General features: G+C 42.2%; 1 protein-coding gene across 1 annotated transcript; it reads right to left on the bottom strand.

The window, feature by feature from the left end:
* Positions 1 to 218: 218 nt before the first annotated feature.
* Positions 219 to 16,036, bottom strand: XPNPEP3 (X-prolyl aminopeptidase 3). Its single transcript, XM_031057760.1, has 10 exons — positions 16,033 to 16,036; positions 15,609 to 15,725; positions 12,742 to 13,149; positions 10,810 to 11,012; positions 9,906 to 9,968; positions 8,444 to 8,557; positions 6,049 to 6,134; positions 5,373 to 5,556; positions 3,786 to 3,906; positions 219 to 2,968 (listed from the first exon to the last, which is right to left on the bottom strand). The coding sequence occupies exons 1-10, from the start codon at positions 16,034 to 16,036 to the stop codon at positions 2,802 to 2,804; spliced, it is 1,467 nt and encodes a 488-aa protein (XP_030913620.1). The 3' UTR covers positions 219 to 2,801.
* Positions 16,037 to 17,181: the final 1,145 nt, after the last annotated feature.

Below are 17,181 nucleotides of genomic sequence, written 5' to 3'. Positions count from 1 at the left end.
GGCAGGAGCAGACAGGCTGGCAGGATGGGGTCAGTGCCAGGGGAGAAACACCACAGGTATGTGCCATGCCGGCAGCCAGAGAACCGAGCTCTTTAGGGTTTCTTGATGAAGGTTGTATAAGATGTTCAAGGATTTGGTTGTTTAAAAGGGACACTGCAGCATGTGTGCAGGTCACAGATTATTCACCTCTGCAACAAGTGAGAAAAAGCCTTCAAAAATTGAGGTTCATAGGATGCAGATTTAATATCTTCTGTGAAATGCACCCTTTACATGGAACAAGAGAGTCAAACCAGCAGCAGTTTATGCTGAAAAAATGGCTGAACACAGTGGAAGAATTACAGAATGTGCATGGCCTAAATCAGACACAGTCAGCAGCCACAGCAGATCCATTACTTTTCACTCAGCAGTCACAGACACTTCTTTACTAACAGTAACATTCATCTGCAGCATTCCTAAGATCTATTGGTGTTTACAGGTTGCAGGATTTTCCTGAGAGAAGTAGGAATTAGCATGTGCCTACATTTGACAATGTTATTTCAAGTCCAAGACATGTCACACACAATTAATAAATCTCCCTGAAAAATAATGCTGTTTTTGGAGGTGCAGGTATCTATTCAACAGCATGCAACTTGATGGCCTGAGAAATTACTTTCTACAAATTGTTTTATTTTAAAAATAATTTGTATATGCATTTTAAAGGCTTATTTACATTAAGTACTATTATTAACTCTGTTAGATGTGTGGGTGGATGTGCAGATCAGCTCACACATGTATCTCTCAGATTAATGTTATTTTAAGCTGCCTACATAGTTCCAAATCCCCAAGATTTGGCCCAGTTGATTTGGCTCTAACAGGTGTAATTGGAACAAATGTATCAGAGATCAGAACAATGTCAAAAGTACTCATCAGGTCTGTGTTCATACTTAGGAAGCCTCCCTTCTAACATTTTAGGCTGTAGCTATCACTGCAACACAGGAGTATTTTAACAAGCACTGCTGTCAGAGATTAGCAGATTCCCTTAAATAGGTGAAACTTGATACACTAAACCTGCAAAAGCTTTTTTTTTGGTCATGTTTAGAAAATAAAAATATAGCATGCCTAGACTGCCTTTCAGGTGCCAAAATTCAAACCCCAGTGCATGCACCCAGCTCACATAGAATGCAATGAGAGATGCAAGACACTGCCCACTTTCACTAAGTGAAACACAGAAGAAAACAAAAAGAGGGGGGGGGAAAGAGAAAAAAGTGCAGATTTTGCTAGAGATTACACAGCAAGACAGGCAGAGGTCAAACTCCAGAACTCTGACCACCTTCCTCACATGCTTCTGGCTACATTCACTGTGGGGAATTAGGCCAAATTGGGGACAAGGCAGTGATGTTGATAAGAAAGTAAAATGGATTAGGAAGCAGTGACATAGTGGAAATAGATAATCCAGGTAGAGAAGAGAAAGAAAATTTAAGAGTAACAGGTGAAGAGCACTGAAAGCTACCATAAGAAAGGAAGTAAGGTGATGCAACAGCAAGTGTAAATAACAGGAGATGCTGTGATGAGAGGCATTTTTCACACATGTTAAATAGCTGATTGTCTAAGTATTTTCAGTAAATACATAGATGCTTGCCTCTAGTGGGTGTATTTACTATGGCCTGGATGGTAGGCTCATGGTCAGGGTAGAAAACTCTTCCTTTTCCTCCTCATCCAGCCCCAGTAATATTTGCAGCTGCTTCAAAAATATTATCAGAGCACTTTGGGAAAAAACCAAAAATCAGCTCTCATCATGCCCTCAGAGTTCAGAAAAGAAGAATTATTTTAATTCAAATTAATTCCATATAAAAGCCACGTAAAGCCTTGACACTTGCCAAAGGGCAGACTCTTCAAAACCACACTGCTGAAGTTGCTGGCACTTGCAGCACACAGCAAGCAGAGGCCAGAAGGGTGCTGTGACTGTCCCAGAACTGGACACCTCACATCTGGGAGACAACCAACAGCTCACCAGTGCAGTCCAGCATAATCAACATAGCCCTGCTTCCTAGGGTAGAGGGAGGCTCAGAGCAGGAAAAAGGAATGGACCTTTGGGACAAAAGGAAGGGAATGTGGAAGACAGCAAGAATAGGTATGTCTAACCTTCTGAGCCCTATTTGTACTTTTTGAAATTACCAAACACTCCAAAAAGCTGAAAGACAAGGTGTTTTTCCCCACTGCGGGCCTATTTTGCATGTGCCTGAACAAGGCCTAAACACATCCTTATCTTTAAAATACTAAAAGAATTCTCCACTGGCTTCAGATACAACCATCTCTCCACCAAACCCACCTCCCTGATTACCAGACTCTCTCCTTACACGGTTCTATAAAATTCAAGCTGACACCTTTTCATCCAAAACCAGCATTTATAAAAGCCTCATTTTAAAAATCTGACTGCTGTGAAACTGCTGCTAAAGGGGAAAAAAGGGGTCCTTGGTCTCAGCTGTTGTACCTATGCATCTGGTGGCACTGACAAAATTCAACCCCCCCAAGGGCCCCAGAACACATGGATCCACACAGCAGCAGAGGGATGAATCCACTTCCACATCATACAACAGTTCCACATCAGCACAAATCAGAAGAAAACTGCACACAGAGAAGGTTACTTTGTTTTTTCATCCCTCAGTACCCAAGCCTTTTGCATTCCACTGCCCAGTCCCAGTCCTGGAAACAGCCATCAACTGTCCATGCCTTCCATCACGTGGCAACTACTGCCAGCTGAGGGATCTGCATCCCTGTGGGCTGTGTCTCCCAAGGAGGACGAAAGGGGCAGAGAAGGGGCATCATGAGCTGCGGCCACAGATCTGCTCAAGGTGGTAGATGTCCTTGGGACAGTCAGCAGACAGGACAAGAGGTGCATCCTCTGTTATCACCACATCATCCTCAATGCGCACACCAATGCCACGAAACCTCTCCGGAGCACTCACATCATCCTCAGGGATATAAATGCCTGAAAGAAGAAAGTGAATTAAAACACACAACACTCTCCAGAACACCACCTTTCCCTTACTGCACCATCAGGAGAGTGAGGTTGGACTTATAGCAACATAACGTATTTGATCCTGAGAATTTTTAATATGGCAAGTTACTCTCTTTCTTCTCACCAACTCACTGTTGGTGGGCAAAGAAAAGAAAGTGTCCCTCTGTACCTAAAGATATCAGCACATTAATAAAAACTTCCATAGCTACACCTGGCCTTTTCACACTTCTTGCTCTCAGTGTTACATTCACAATGCTGACTTTAACAATGTTCTGAATAGAGAGAGAGAAGAGACAAGCATTAAATATAAGTTTCCAGCTGACAGCTCCAAATCTAGTGACAAGGAGAAAGAAAGATTCCTCACAGTATGCCTAATTTGCAAAGCTAAGTTGTGAATCCCTGTAAATTGCAGACTGCAATGCCTGAGACACTACCAGTGACTGGTAGAAGTCCAGTGGCAGGAACACAGAACGCAGCACAAGTGAATTGACCCTGATTTCTGCACTGCAGTTCACCTATGCTGCACAGCCTGAGCTCTACACTACTCTGCTTCCTGAGTTTACCTACCCTATGTGTTACTTTGGCTATGTTTGGGAAGGAAATAGGGTTTTCTAATACTGTAATGACTTTGGGAGGGGAATAACTTAAGGCTTTCCAATATCGCTATAGTTTCCAGCTTCACCAGAAAGGATGTGAATGCTTTGGTCTACAGGGCCAGCTAATTATTGAAAGGCAATACTGTTACTCTGAGTGTTGCATGTTTTTGTCCACCATTGACTGCTTTTACCTGGTTCAATGGTTATCACCATGCCTGGCTGGAATGGGATTGATCGGGATATATCTGGGGTGTCGTGAACATCCATGCCCAAGTAATGGCCCACATGATGAGGGCAGTACTTTCGAACAGCCTAAGAGAAGACAGAACAAGTGTCACAGAGGCAGTTAAACACAGCCCAACGTGTTCCAATACAAAAGATAGGGAAAAGAGACACAATAGTTATTTGCTTAATTAGCTGTCTTACTGCCATGCCTAGGCCACCAGGGCCTGCCTTCCATTTAGTAGAACTGGATGGCCCTTAAAACCCACCAGTACCAGGTGCCTATTATGAGCACATTGCAGATTGCCTTTCCCCTGCACTGAAAAGAGCAGCCCAAACCCACCACCATCTCAGCATGGTGTCAGCTTACAAATCGCTGAGCTTTGCTGCCCAACCCTTCCCATCCCTTAAACATCCAAAACTCCCATCAGCAGACCTTCACAACTGACAGCAGTGGGTACAGCTGCTCTGGGCTGTGAAAGTGGTGTCCTATGCACAACAGAGTGAATGCTGTGCTGATTTCATTCAGTAGATACAGCATGATTTTAATCCGCCTCTACAAGGCATGGACACCGCCTAACCCCCCTCCCCGCCCCCATCCTGATCTCCCTTCCTCTAAAGCAGGAATCAGCGAGAGCTCCTCCCTGCTCCACGGCCCTCATTCCCAGGGACCGGGCTGCAGGCGCTGCTCCCGTCTGGCTGTGCTTCCACCTGCCGGGAGAACCCGGCACGACACCCTCCGTCCGCCGGGGCTGCCATGGCACCGGCACCCGCACAACTAAATCCGGCAGGAACCTGTCCGGCTGCCAAAAGCCGTAGTGCCGTCACCTGGCTCCGCCATCTTTGCAGTACTGGCACCAGCACTCGCGCAGCTCTGCAGTGAGAGTGAGCGGATAAACTTCTCCAACTGAAACCCAATCCTATTTATCTGCAGGTTCAGCTCTAAGGCAGACCAGTTTCCCAGTCTTGTTCACCAGGTAGCTCTGTGAGTCGCAGTACTGATACAAAATGGTGCAGAAGGGGCAGCAGGTGGAATGACTGAGAATAGGCTGCACCTTCTGCACCTTTTGGTAGCACTGCAGATTTATGTGCTGTTAAACAGACCACAAAAGTACAAATAACTGCCTGCAGTCAAGCCTGGACCCAGAATCTTGTGTTAGTGCCCATAGCTCCCTTCAGACTGTGCTCTAAAGCTGTTTCTGTGCTGGGAAGTAATGCAGAGCAATGGGAATGGATCTGCAGAGTGAAACAGCAAGAGCCAAGGAACAAATATTCACACTATGTGCATATAAGACTGGGGATTACTTCACAACAAATTGTGCACCAAATGGTTGAATCACATCTTGGAGTTTAGCCCCGTCTCAGAGAAATTCATTCTTGTGCTGAGACCAGCCCACAACGTGAATTAAAGCACCATGTAGCAGCAAATAGAAGAGACATCCTGAAACCACATTCCTGACCCAAATTAAAGCCCTAAAATTACCCAAGGATAAAACAATCAGGATTAATAGGAGTAGACTAAACAGGGGTAAACTAGAGTAAAAAAAATGAAGTACCTTGAAGAAATGGCTGTCAGTGATGCTGCTCTCCAGGACACCCAAGTCTTTCAGTTTCTGTCCAGTAAGGCTCAGCATGAGGCTGTAGATATTTTCCAGACTCATGCCAGGGGAGCAGAGGCTCAAGCAGGACTTCTGGATATCCAGGACAGCCTGATACAGTTCAGCTTGGGGCTTGGTGAACCTGAAGGCCATTGAGTAAAGGAATATCTCACAACTAAATCTCTGTTTCCAAGAGAAAAGAGGTTTTGTCCCCAGAACCTATTCTGGGTACAGATTCAGTTCAAGGATGGAGCAGGGGAAAACCAGAAAGCAGAGCAACTGTCTCCTTGTATGAAAGGCTACACCAGGAAATTCACAACTGGCAGAGCTATGTACACATCAACTGAAACTCCTGTTTTCTTACACACAAGTAGAGTCAGCTACAGCTGAATGTACAAAAGCCCTCTCTGCACATTAAGCATGCTGTAATAGCTGAAAATAGCAATAATCACATATATTCATGGAGTAATTAATGAGGCAGTGGGGAATACAGCTGAACGATTACTTTATATAATTTGATTACTCTGAAGCAGCACAGAATGGGACATAGTAAAACTATGATTAAACACACATTAAATCCATCAATTATTTAAGAACTTATCAAAATTCTTCAAAAAAACTTACTGCAGCATACCTTCCATTGACAGGCCAGGTACGTGTGATGTCACTCACATAGCAGGAAAATTCACATCCACCATCTAGCAAGACCAGTTCACCATCCTGGAGAATAACGGGAAAGAATGCTCTGTGGGTCAGTCCAGCTATTAATTGATTTTTCTGTGTGACAGCAGGAAAGGAGGTTATGCTTCTGTTTTCACAATGCAGCTGCAGAAAAGTGAATTCCTTTTGCAGAGTAATACCCCAGGTACTACTGTTTATAAATTCTATAAACAGTATTCCAGTTGGATTGTTGCTCTGTAAGGTAGTCTCTGACTGTTATGCTTATTTACTGTCTGAACTTTTAAGATGAAGATTTTGGAGTAAAAAATAGGCATTTGCCTTGAACTGTTCTGCTCTCTGAGACAAGTCCTGTTCACACCTGGATCACTTATTCCAGCAAATTCTGCCCATGACTCCTTTCACTAGAGGTTCTCAGCTATAGTGACTGAGACAGAGGGGCCTTGCAACCAAAGCATAGGAATTCTGAGCTCCCCACAGGATCACCAACAGCTACAAATTTACCCTTGTCATAGGATATGAGAACCCAGCAAAATCACTTTGTATCACAAAATCTGAGCGCGTATCACTGCTGTAAATGCACGGGTGAATAGTTTGTACAACCTTCCCTTCCTCTTCTAGGACTTTCTTGACTGTTTTAACATATCTTTCTGGATCTATCTGGTGATGAAGAAAAATTTTTTGGAGATGTGAATATCCAATTCAATTCAGCAAAGCTGTTCCATATCAATGACTACATATCTCCCAAAAAGTCACACAGAAGAAAGACAAAGGACCAGGAACAAAACCACTGCCTTGCTTTCCCTCCTTAGAAGGGCTAACAACAAATAGAGCAGGAAGAGGTTAAAAAAGTTTGGAGTAAATTCTCTACAGATTTACACAGGTAGAGATTCATTCCACAGATCCATGACTGTGCCAGCAGACATGATGTGGAACGATCAGGCATAACTGCAGCATGTTAAGGAAAAGATTAAAGCAGCAAAATTTCACTGCTAGTGCTACTTCCAGTGCTAGCTGCTATCATTGTGTACAGTTAAGTGACACAGACACAGCAGATAAACCAGCAGTGAGCAGACCTCCCTATCCCACTGAATAGACAGGCCATTAACTATCCTTTTATATTATACTTTTAAAATTTTTCAGAATAGCTGGTTGAATTCTTTAAGGCAAATCTGAAATTACAGCACCTGCCATCTTCCAAGCAATTAAACAAGCTAAGTAACAATTTACTGACTAAGGGAATTCAGCCTGTGGTTTGATTGTCCAGTAAATGCCTTATGCTGTGCTTGTCCTCTTTCTTTAAAGCAGAGCCCTCTAAGTAAAAGACTGAATGACACATTCAGATACCTCCCAAATTAGACACTTTGTTAGCCTATTTGGAAACAAAATCTGTAAGAAGCAGCACACAAATAAAGTGTCAAGTTCATGGGTATAATATTCTACTTAATAGTTTTGGAAAAAAACAAGAGACAGTCATTTAACTGAACAACTTTAACAGAAGCAACTGGAGTTACAGCAGCAGCCTGACCTTGGATGACAGAACAACAAAGGAAGCTTCTTCCTGCCAAAAGCAGCCTGTCATATCTTTTGTACATTTGTCTCTGCAGATCATTTCAAGGTCTGCTAGCATCCCAGCTTCAAGAAAAGACAATGCTAGTGGGAAAGTTTCATTCTGCATTAAGACAGAGGAAAAATATGCTCCTCTGAAAAGTAAATAGTGAGCAGAGCAGTGAGGGAATACTGCCCCTGAAAATACTTATCTGAATCTAAAGAACTATTGTGAGGAAAGCTGGAGAGAGTTCAATTCAATGAGAATCTTCAAAATAAGACAAAACACATTACTCTTCCACCTCTTGACATTTAATGCTGATCCGTTCCCTACTTGTTCCCCTTTCCTGCTTTGCTGGGCTACACGGAACCAAAATGCTTTTCAGCTTCAGCAGAGCAGGAATGCACTTTGCCCTTATACTGCAAAGCAAGGCCAAGGAATGCAAGTGACAGCAGAAGATCCCCTGGGGCCTTTGCCCTGCCTGCAACAGTGGCTCCCCTATTTTGTGAGGCCCCCAGCGCTGCAAGCTGCTGTGAGAGCAGACATGTTCACTAAATTATCTGCAATCCTGTTTGCAAGTCCTTGCACTGTTCAGAAAATACTGCAGCAAGAACTGAAAGAAAGACAAGCTGAATCTGCCATTGACAGTAAAATTAACCAAGGCAGGATTCCTTTCTCTCGCTCACTTAAAAAATATGTATTTATGTGCTTTGATCTGTTCAGTCAAAACAAGCAGCAGCTAGGAAACGTAGATTTGTATCACAGCACTGCATTTCAAGTTACTGGACAGTACAAGGGTTACCTTGATGAGCTGATTATTCTTCACATAGTGCAAAGTGTTTGATCTGTTGCCACCAGCAACAACAGGGGGGTATGCCAAGATGTCAGCACCACGAGCCCGGCACTCAAATTCAAACTGGAGGAACGATACAGAGAAGAGGAAACCATTAGTGCTGATTCAGGTGATTAACTGCCCTAGAACCATAATAATTCTTGTCCTACAACTGTTTTCTTAATTTGAACAATACAAAGTGAAACTGGAAAGTGAGTTGACTAAATGAAAGCAGTCTTAAATATTTTTCAAGGACTCTAAAGAAAAAAATACAGAACTATCCACTTTTTCAAGAATTTTTCAAGCCTTTACTGGATCTCCAGGATGCTCTTTCTGGTACAAGCCATTCAATACTGTCTCAAACATTCACTACATTGGCATATATCCAGGTGAGGATTTGTTCTTACATAAAGTAATGCTCCTATTTGCCATACAACTTTGTGAATTTTGAAAGATCCTATATGCCAGCATGACAACAGTCATGGTCTGCTTCTGTCTTTTAAAATTGCAAAGTACCAGTATATTTACAGCAGTATCTATTTTTCATGACTGTTAAACTAAGAAGGTTTGAAAGCATGCACTACCTTGATGTCTGAGGGGATAGAAGAAAAAAGCACCATAAGCCTCAAGATCTTTACCTGTCTTGAATGATGAAGCTGATGAAAGCATGGAAATGAATAAATTTACATCTAAAAAGACCCTCAACATGTTAACAGCATGTCTTTTCTATGGTTACCAAAATCACATGGGACAGAACACTCCAGGATGCCTACATGGAGCAAACCTTTTACGATCCTGGTCTGGATTGAAAAACTGACCTGTAAAATACACTTTAATTAAAGTAGTTTTTTCAACTCAGTACTGCCAGTGCCATGTCAGCACAGGCCCATCTATGTAGTAACAGAGGGTTAAATCCTGCTGATGCTTCTCAAACAGACGTCTCACTGCAATTCCTTACCAAGTTCCTTACCAAATGTGCAGGCCAATTAGTCCTTATTTTGTAACTGAGAAGCATCTAAACTGCTTCAAGATGGCTGTGGCAATCTGATGTAGTAAGGCGCTAGAGGCAAGAGAAGCAGGCTTTACAAACAGGTGTTGTAACAAAAATTTTGTACAACAGACTTGTATTATAGAATAAGGTGAAAACTTTACCTCCAATTGTTTAGCAGGTTTTGCATTTCAATATAGTACAAAAAAGACATCAACAGAGGGAAACTTAGACAAAAGCAACAGTCCTTAAATAAGGGTACAGGAGTACAGCTGAAGAATTCCTTACACTGACTCTTCTGTATGTCCAAGGAACCACAAGGGCTGAGTGAATAAATGTGCTACAGTAGGAGACATGTGATAAAGAGATCTGACATTTCTGGTTTCCTGGAAGGATAACCAACATCCAGCCCTTCTATCTCACTTCCAGCTACAAAATACTCACCTTTGCATACAGAAAGGCTTCATCCACGGGGGATTTGCTGGCAAACATAGTCTCTGTGAAAGCCTGTGAAAAAGAAGGGACTTTCAGTTAGCAAAGGAGCCTGAACTGATTTTTTTTCACCTGTTGTCTCTTGAGGAAGGCCCAAAATCAGCTGGCCCAGAACCAGAGGGTTTCACCATTTTCTTTGGTGAAAATGCTGTCAAAACTAGAACCAGTTAAGATGTATTCCCCATGAAACTGTATTTAGGGGATCACTGACTCTAGTTTTTGGAAAAAAAACCAAGATTAGACAATTGAGGCTGATCCCATGGTTTGGCATTTTAGAAGTTGTCTCACCTGTGGATTTCCTCAGGTATAATAGGATTGCCTTATGCAGCTTTTCTTTCACAGAAGGACAACCTGCACCTCTCTTTTCTATTTGGCTATCTATTTTAATAACATTTACAAAAACATAACTGCATTTGAGGTATCGGTCACATTTGTTTAAAAGTGGCCAATGAGTTCAAAAGGTATTTGAGGGTGAAGGGGGAATGCAGACACATCCATAGGAAACATCTTCATAAAAATCCTGTTTTCCTCAAAATAAAAATAATAGATGGGAAAGAAAATTATTTTGGAAAGCAGAGAGGAAGCTGGGAAGGCAGTGAAAAGGCTGGCCTTTGCTTTTAAACAAAGTCTAACAGCTGCTGGCTTTTCTTCACTAGAGTTATGCTAATTGCGAGAATTAGTCCAAGTAGTCCAAGCAGCCTTCCAGCTTCCCCTTGTCCTGCGGAGGAAGCCAAGCCCAGCCAGTGGCTGAGACACAGCAGTTCAGTAACAGATTAGACCAAAGCTCTCCTTCCAGCTCATGTCACCTCACCCAGGGAATGCACTGGCTCATGAGGAGAGGACACAGCCCCATTACCTCTGCTGTCACCCGGCCAGCTATCTTCATCCTCTCAATCTCTGCTGGGGATTTGATCAGCCGAAGGTTCTGCACAAGATGTCGAACGGCCTGGATGCGGTTTTTGCTCCGAGCTTTTGCCTCAGCCAGGGGCTGCATGTAGTCAGAGTGCAGCTCTGCATGCACTGGTTTTCTCAAGTCATACCAAACCACGTTGGACTCACCTGGAATGCAAAACAAAAGTCGACACAGACTCAAATAAATGCAGACATGTTCTCCACACAATAAACTAACTCATTCCTCCTAAACGAGATCTATTGCTGTATTTGAGAAAAATAATTTTCTCTGAATCTACATTGACAGACTATATAGACACTTTCACTGTCACAGAATACCAGCAATCTCTTCTAAATTTGGAAGATTACCAGCTCATAGCATATAGACTGGACAAATCCCCACTTCTGGGCAAATAATGGGGCTTACAACCATCACTGAATATATGCATCTGGCTCAGATCCACTCAGAGTTCACTTGTCAAAGTTGCACTTGTGTAAGCCAAGCAGCCATCACATCACATCACAGTGCACCTTCTGAATCGTTCTCCCATTCAGCCTGTCCACACTGACCATGGAAAGCAATTCACTGTTTTGCATGGAATCAAGATCTTTATCACCAACACCTCAAGACACGTGGGGAAACAACTGCTTATTTCAGCCATTCAAAGAAAATTAGCTTACTGAGAACAGACATACACACAGTGGAATTTTATTCAGAACATCAGTTAACATCAACATTCTCCTCATGGAACATTTTAGATGAAAATGAGTAGAAAAGCCATGGCGAGTCACTGTTGATGTCCACCATGGCCCTCCTTCTTTGGTGAAAGTAACCATGAGCAGTTGCTTACAGAAAGTGTCTAAGAAACTGGGCATTCATTAAAGAGTATTGCCCTTAGCTGATTTACTGCTTTTCATGGGCCTCTCCCCCAGAATTACAAACTTCTGACTCCATTTTAATTTTGATATTCCAAACTTCCATGAATGATCTACAACTTAAGAGGTGCCAAACCACGCCATGTGATAATTTAATTCAGCGTTCCCTTTGTTTTTAAATTAAGAAAACCAGCAATTAATGATCATAGTCATTCTCTGTGCTTTCCCCAACTATACATCTCATACCTTGCCTTGTCTTCTCTTTTTCAAGCTGAGTAGGTTTGTTCAGCCTGTATCTCACACACATTTCATGCTTTCTTTGATCATCCTTTGCCCTGTGACTTACCCATTTTCAAGACATCCTTTTTTGAATCAAAATAACTGATTCCAAGATGGTATTTAATACTCCAGAATTCTCTCCCTCTAGTTGTGTGACCCCTCCAAAGTCACATTTACCCTTATTAACATTGCCATGAGCCTTCTTCAGCTTTATTTTATGGTACATTTAAGTTCCTCCTGGATTATAGGTATTGAGGCTACATGGTGATGGGAGATGCAAAAGAATATTTCTAAAGGACAGCAATGTTTGTATTTCATGGGCAAGTCATCACCTAGCTAAATGTGAGTGGACTAACGAGCTCCCTGTGTGGATTGTTTTCCAAGTCTACTATGAATAAAAAGTGTTCAAGTTTCTTGTATGTCATCTGGTCCTGACTCTGTCAGCAAACAGATATGACTAAAACAGAAACATGGTCTTGCTAATTATGTTCCTAAATATTTCAGAGATATGCAGACTGGTATTCACATTTCATGCAGTCAGAAATTTTCAAAACTACATATCCATTGGTGGGCCTCAAAGAGCTAACATAAACTTCCAACTGCCTTTGCCACAGCCATACTCCTTGCCCCTCCCCAAGTTCATTTAAGTTTCAAACTGATGTCACAGACCACCTCCCAAACCTGACCCATTCAGACTCTGCAAACCACATCCTCATCTCATTCCCTTTCTATTTTTTCTTACCTTTCAGCTTGGCCACCAAGTGCCTGAACTCCTCAATGGTGTAAGCTTCATCTACTCCTGTGAGAGCAATTGCTCCATCTGGGCCTGATCTGGGCCCATCCCACAGCTCTCGATTTGGATCTCTCCGGGGCACAAAAAGTATGGATTTGTGAGATGGCAACGCTTTGCCAGGAATGCTCTGCAGCACCAGGATGCTGTCAGGCTCCTGAAACCCACAGAGGTACAGGAAATTAGTGTCCTGGTGGAAAATATAGGGGATGTCATTGCTCATGTAGTATGTGGGGTTGGACAGCAGAATCACTGTGTGGTCCAAACCATCACAGCCTTGGGCTTCCTTCTGGATCAACACCATCAGTTTGTGTCGGCGAAGAGCATATTCCACCTGTGACAATCCTGGGGTTACCTCTCCTGTGAACACAAAACAAATCAGATGCAGAAATTCAAGGCACTAAGGGTATTTTACTAGTCACATGCCTGATTCCTGCCTACTCCCTGATGCCTCACATGTGCATGGCTTCTTTGTAACCCTTCACAAGCCTTTCCCTTGCTCCTCTTCAGCTTCCCTCCCTACAGCACATCCTCATTCAAGCCGCTTCTCCATCATGCAAAGACAGACATTGGTTTTAACCAACTGGATGCTGTGTTACATATTTCTGTGCAAAGGTAGAAATCACAAAACCTGGTAGATTTAAACAAACATCCAAATGTTTGCAGAGAATATGTAAAAAAAAAAAAGAGGAAGGGGCAAGGCAAACTGAACTTTGACTGATAAAAACGGATGGGTTTTACAGCATGGACATTGAACAGAAGTTTGCCTCCTGAGGTTGAGCATTAATTTCCTCAGATAAAGCTAGAATGTTTGTTCAAATACACACTAAGTCAACTCATAAAGTGACTGTTTCTAAACCACAAGGGGCAGATTGGGTGTCAGACATTCTGGGAAATCAGGCAAGCACAGAGGTTGCAGAGTCTAACCAGTCACAAGATTCCAGGCAGAAACAAACCACAGACGACTGCAGGCTGCCATCAGACTCCTGTTAAGGGAAGGGATCTTCTTCAGGGCATATGTAGCTTTTGTCAATATTTAACAATTCAGATTTTTCCAAAGTTAAATACTGTGTTTCTAATAACACTAACTAAGCAAATGATCTCTCAGATGAAGGCGCTCTTTCAACTGCTCCAGTCGCAAAAGACATGAAGTACAGCAATCAAGATACTCACCAAAACAGGACTGAAGTTCAAAGGACAACCAGCAACAATTGAAGTATGTAATTTTAAAATTGTAAGACTCTCTAATTATGATATAAATTAATATAAGAGCCTTAATCAGTATCTTTGACTAATACCCTACCTTAATGTAGGTTGAATTTTGATACCATTTGTTAACTTTCCACTTTCATAATCTTTTCTTCCTCTTTCATGTATTACACAGTGGCAATTCTAGAACAAAAATTGACATTTGACTTGTACTGCAAGTAGATTCTTGCATGAGTGCAGTGGGAGGGGGAAGTTCTATTTGCATTAATTTTTACCCTTTTTCGATTATATGCTCAATACTTATTAGATGTAATAGTCTTTAAAAAGAACCAAACAAACCCAAAAGCCCCACCACATTTATTTTACTCTGTGAACGTAGAAATAAAAGAGAACATAGAAACTGTTTTAATGCAATCTGGTCTCACAATTCCACAATGTTATACTGCAAATTTCCTGTGTTCCACTGCATTCCAGTCAGCTTTTTAACTGCCACAGTCCAGTGAATTTCAGAAGCTGCAATGGGGTGAAACATGGGGATCCCAGCTGTCTTCCAACTTTGAGGCCTGGAAATTCTCTTTGCAACAAAGGCATTTGCTTTTTAAAACAATAATTGCAATAAAACAATGTCATATTATTTTAAGGACACCACCTCTACTTTATTAAATGGAAAAGTACTTTGGATACCTAGAATTCACTTCCAGTGCTTTGGCTGCACTTTAAGGAATCCATTTATTGTGAGGTGTCAATGAGTGCCCTAAGCAACCTGATCTAATGCTGAAGTTAGCCCAGCTTTGAGCACAGGGGGAACCTGTTAACTATGTGAGGCTCCTTCTGACCTGAATTATTCTACAATTAAATACAGGGGTGTATACACACACACACACAAATATTCATCTGTTCTCCCTTCATACCCACCTATGGAAGAACACAGAATGTAATGTTTTCCTAGACATATTCCTGAATAGTTTTTTCTGCAATTTTTTGTTTGTTTTTTAGATTTCATTGTGGTGATCTTATGCTTACGTGCTCATTTGCATGAATCTCAGATAAATGCACAACCTCAGCTTCTATCTCTACTGTCTAACTTCATAGTCACAAGCTTCTTTTTGTCCTTCTCCTTATATTGAATACTCCTGTGAACAGGGCACATTCTTTAGACAAGTGGTGTCCATCTATCAATGTCCCTCCCCATTCAACTTTGCCAAAATGTACCTTTGTTTTGTGACTCACAAGACACGGAATATGAACCATTCTGACAGTTCAGCTTGCACAAAAGACTCCCTCTTAATAAAAACCGTATTTATTTGCAGGACAAAGAATCCACAGAATGCCACTGCCACAAAAGGTCTGCAGCACCCAAGTAAAACAACCCTGAGTACATCATGAGAAAAAAGAAAGAAGCTATCAAAGCCATCACATGTGAAGCCTATTTTTGGAATCAGTATCATCTCAGACAGGGAAATTAGGCACTAAATATAATTACTGGCTAATGAAGGTAGTCATAAACACCTGAAACCACAGACAACTCTATGATGCAGCAAATCAAGATACTCAGAAAAACAGAGACAAGAAAATATCAATGACCAGCTCATGCAGGGCCCAAACCTCACCTGGTTTGAGCAGATGTGGGTGTGTCAAGGGGCTGGGCTGCCCCAAATACCGGTTTGGAATCTTCTTCTGCTGGGCAGGCTGGATGGAAAATCTTCGGAGAGCACATGACTTGCAAACTAGAGGAAAAGAAATGCACCATGTCAAGGTAAAAAAAAACCCCAAAACTTTCCAGTTAGGAAACTGCAGAACTGTGGGCTAGTCATCAGACTCTCAGCAGCATTTCTTCACTTATATGACATAAATATCCCTCCTTAACTTCTCCATTTGCTGTGCATCACAATAGTTTATGAAACAAGGTGCACACAACTCAACTGACAATCAAATATTCATGGAACAGACAGAAATAAACAAATATATAATAAACCTGACAACCCAGCAACAAAACCCAGGAAGCTCTGCTGGTTTGCACATCCCAATTCATACACATGGTGTTCACAAGGCACTCAGCACTCTCCTTCCCTTACTTCCCTCAAACACCACAGGGCTCCAAGCACGACACCTCTATATTGTCTCTTCTCAATCATGTCTTTAAAAAATTTCTCTCACTTGGAACAATTATACAGTTTTCAAGGCTTTTCCAGTTGTTTTTTACTAACAATGCTGCAAAGAAACTATCAAATAACAGAGGTTTACACAGGAATGTGATTTTCTTTTCCTGTCTGGAGGATACCTGAGGGTCCCTGTTTGTGTATTGACCTTCCATGGCAGCAGCATTGGCCAAACTGAATAGTTACGAATCCCACTTCCAAACCACACACAGCCAAAGCAGGTGAGTTTTAAAGACAACTACAAGTATGCATTTGTTAGCTGGGAACGGGCATGATAAGACAAAATCTAAAATTAAAAAGGAATTGTCAGAAACTTTAGAATTCTCAGACACAGCCTTTTGCAGCTGAAGAAGTGCTTGTGCCTGAATACAAATCATCCAGACCTGCAGGAAGGAGAGGGTAGCCAAAACGTAAATTCTATTTGATGGTTTGGAAAGTGGTTGCTCTTTATGTCACTTACCATATGCCTACTAGAAAAACAGTTTGTGCTGCCATTCTTAAAACAAATACTTTTAACCCTTCACCAGCATCAGCAAGGATAACACAAGAAAACATCTGCCTTTCAGGTAGCTGAGACTCCGAGGCTTAGAGCAAAACACACAGACCGTGGATTTGCTGTGGGAGCCGGTATGATTAGTCTCTAATTGAAGATCATTTATGCATAACAACCAAGTCATAACACGAAGCGTTCACTATGTGATGTCTGACTGGAAACCCGGGCGGTGAAATGTAACTGCAGTATTCTGTGCAGCCTAGCTTAAAACTGGTGTTTCTACTGTTATTCTCCACATACACAGCAGACAAACAGGACAGCTGGCAACCAGACGGACACAGCGGGCATTAAATAAAGCAACACCTTGAAGGCAGCGAGGAGCTTTCTACCGTTGCTTTATTATTCAAGTTACTGCCTGTTCTTCTCTAGGATTCAGCCCTGACCGGGGCTGCCACTGCGCCGCCGGCCAGAGCCTCTTTCCCGCGACCCGAGAAGCGCAAGCGGGGCTGTAAGCTGCGATAGCCGGGGGTC

Source organism: Geospiza fortis, unplaced genomic scaffold, assembly GCF_000277835.1.
Source record: "Geospiza fortis unplaced genomic scaffold, GeoFor_1.0 scaffold173, whole genome shotgun sequence".
NCBI classification, from domain to species: Eukaryota; Metazoa; Chordata; class Aves; order Passeriformes; family Thraupidae; genus Geospiza; species Geospiza fortis.
Note: the sequence above shows the minus strand (reverse complement) of the source record. Positions and strands in the feature narration are given on the sequence as shown.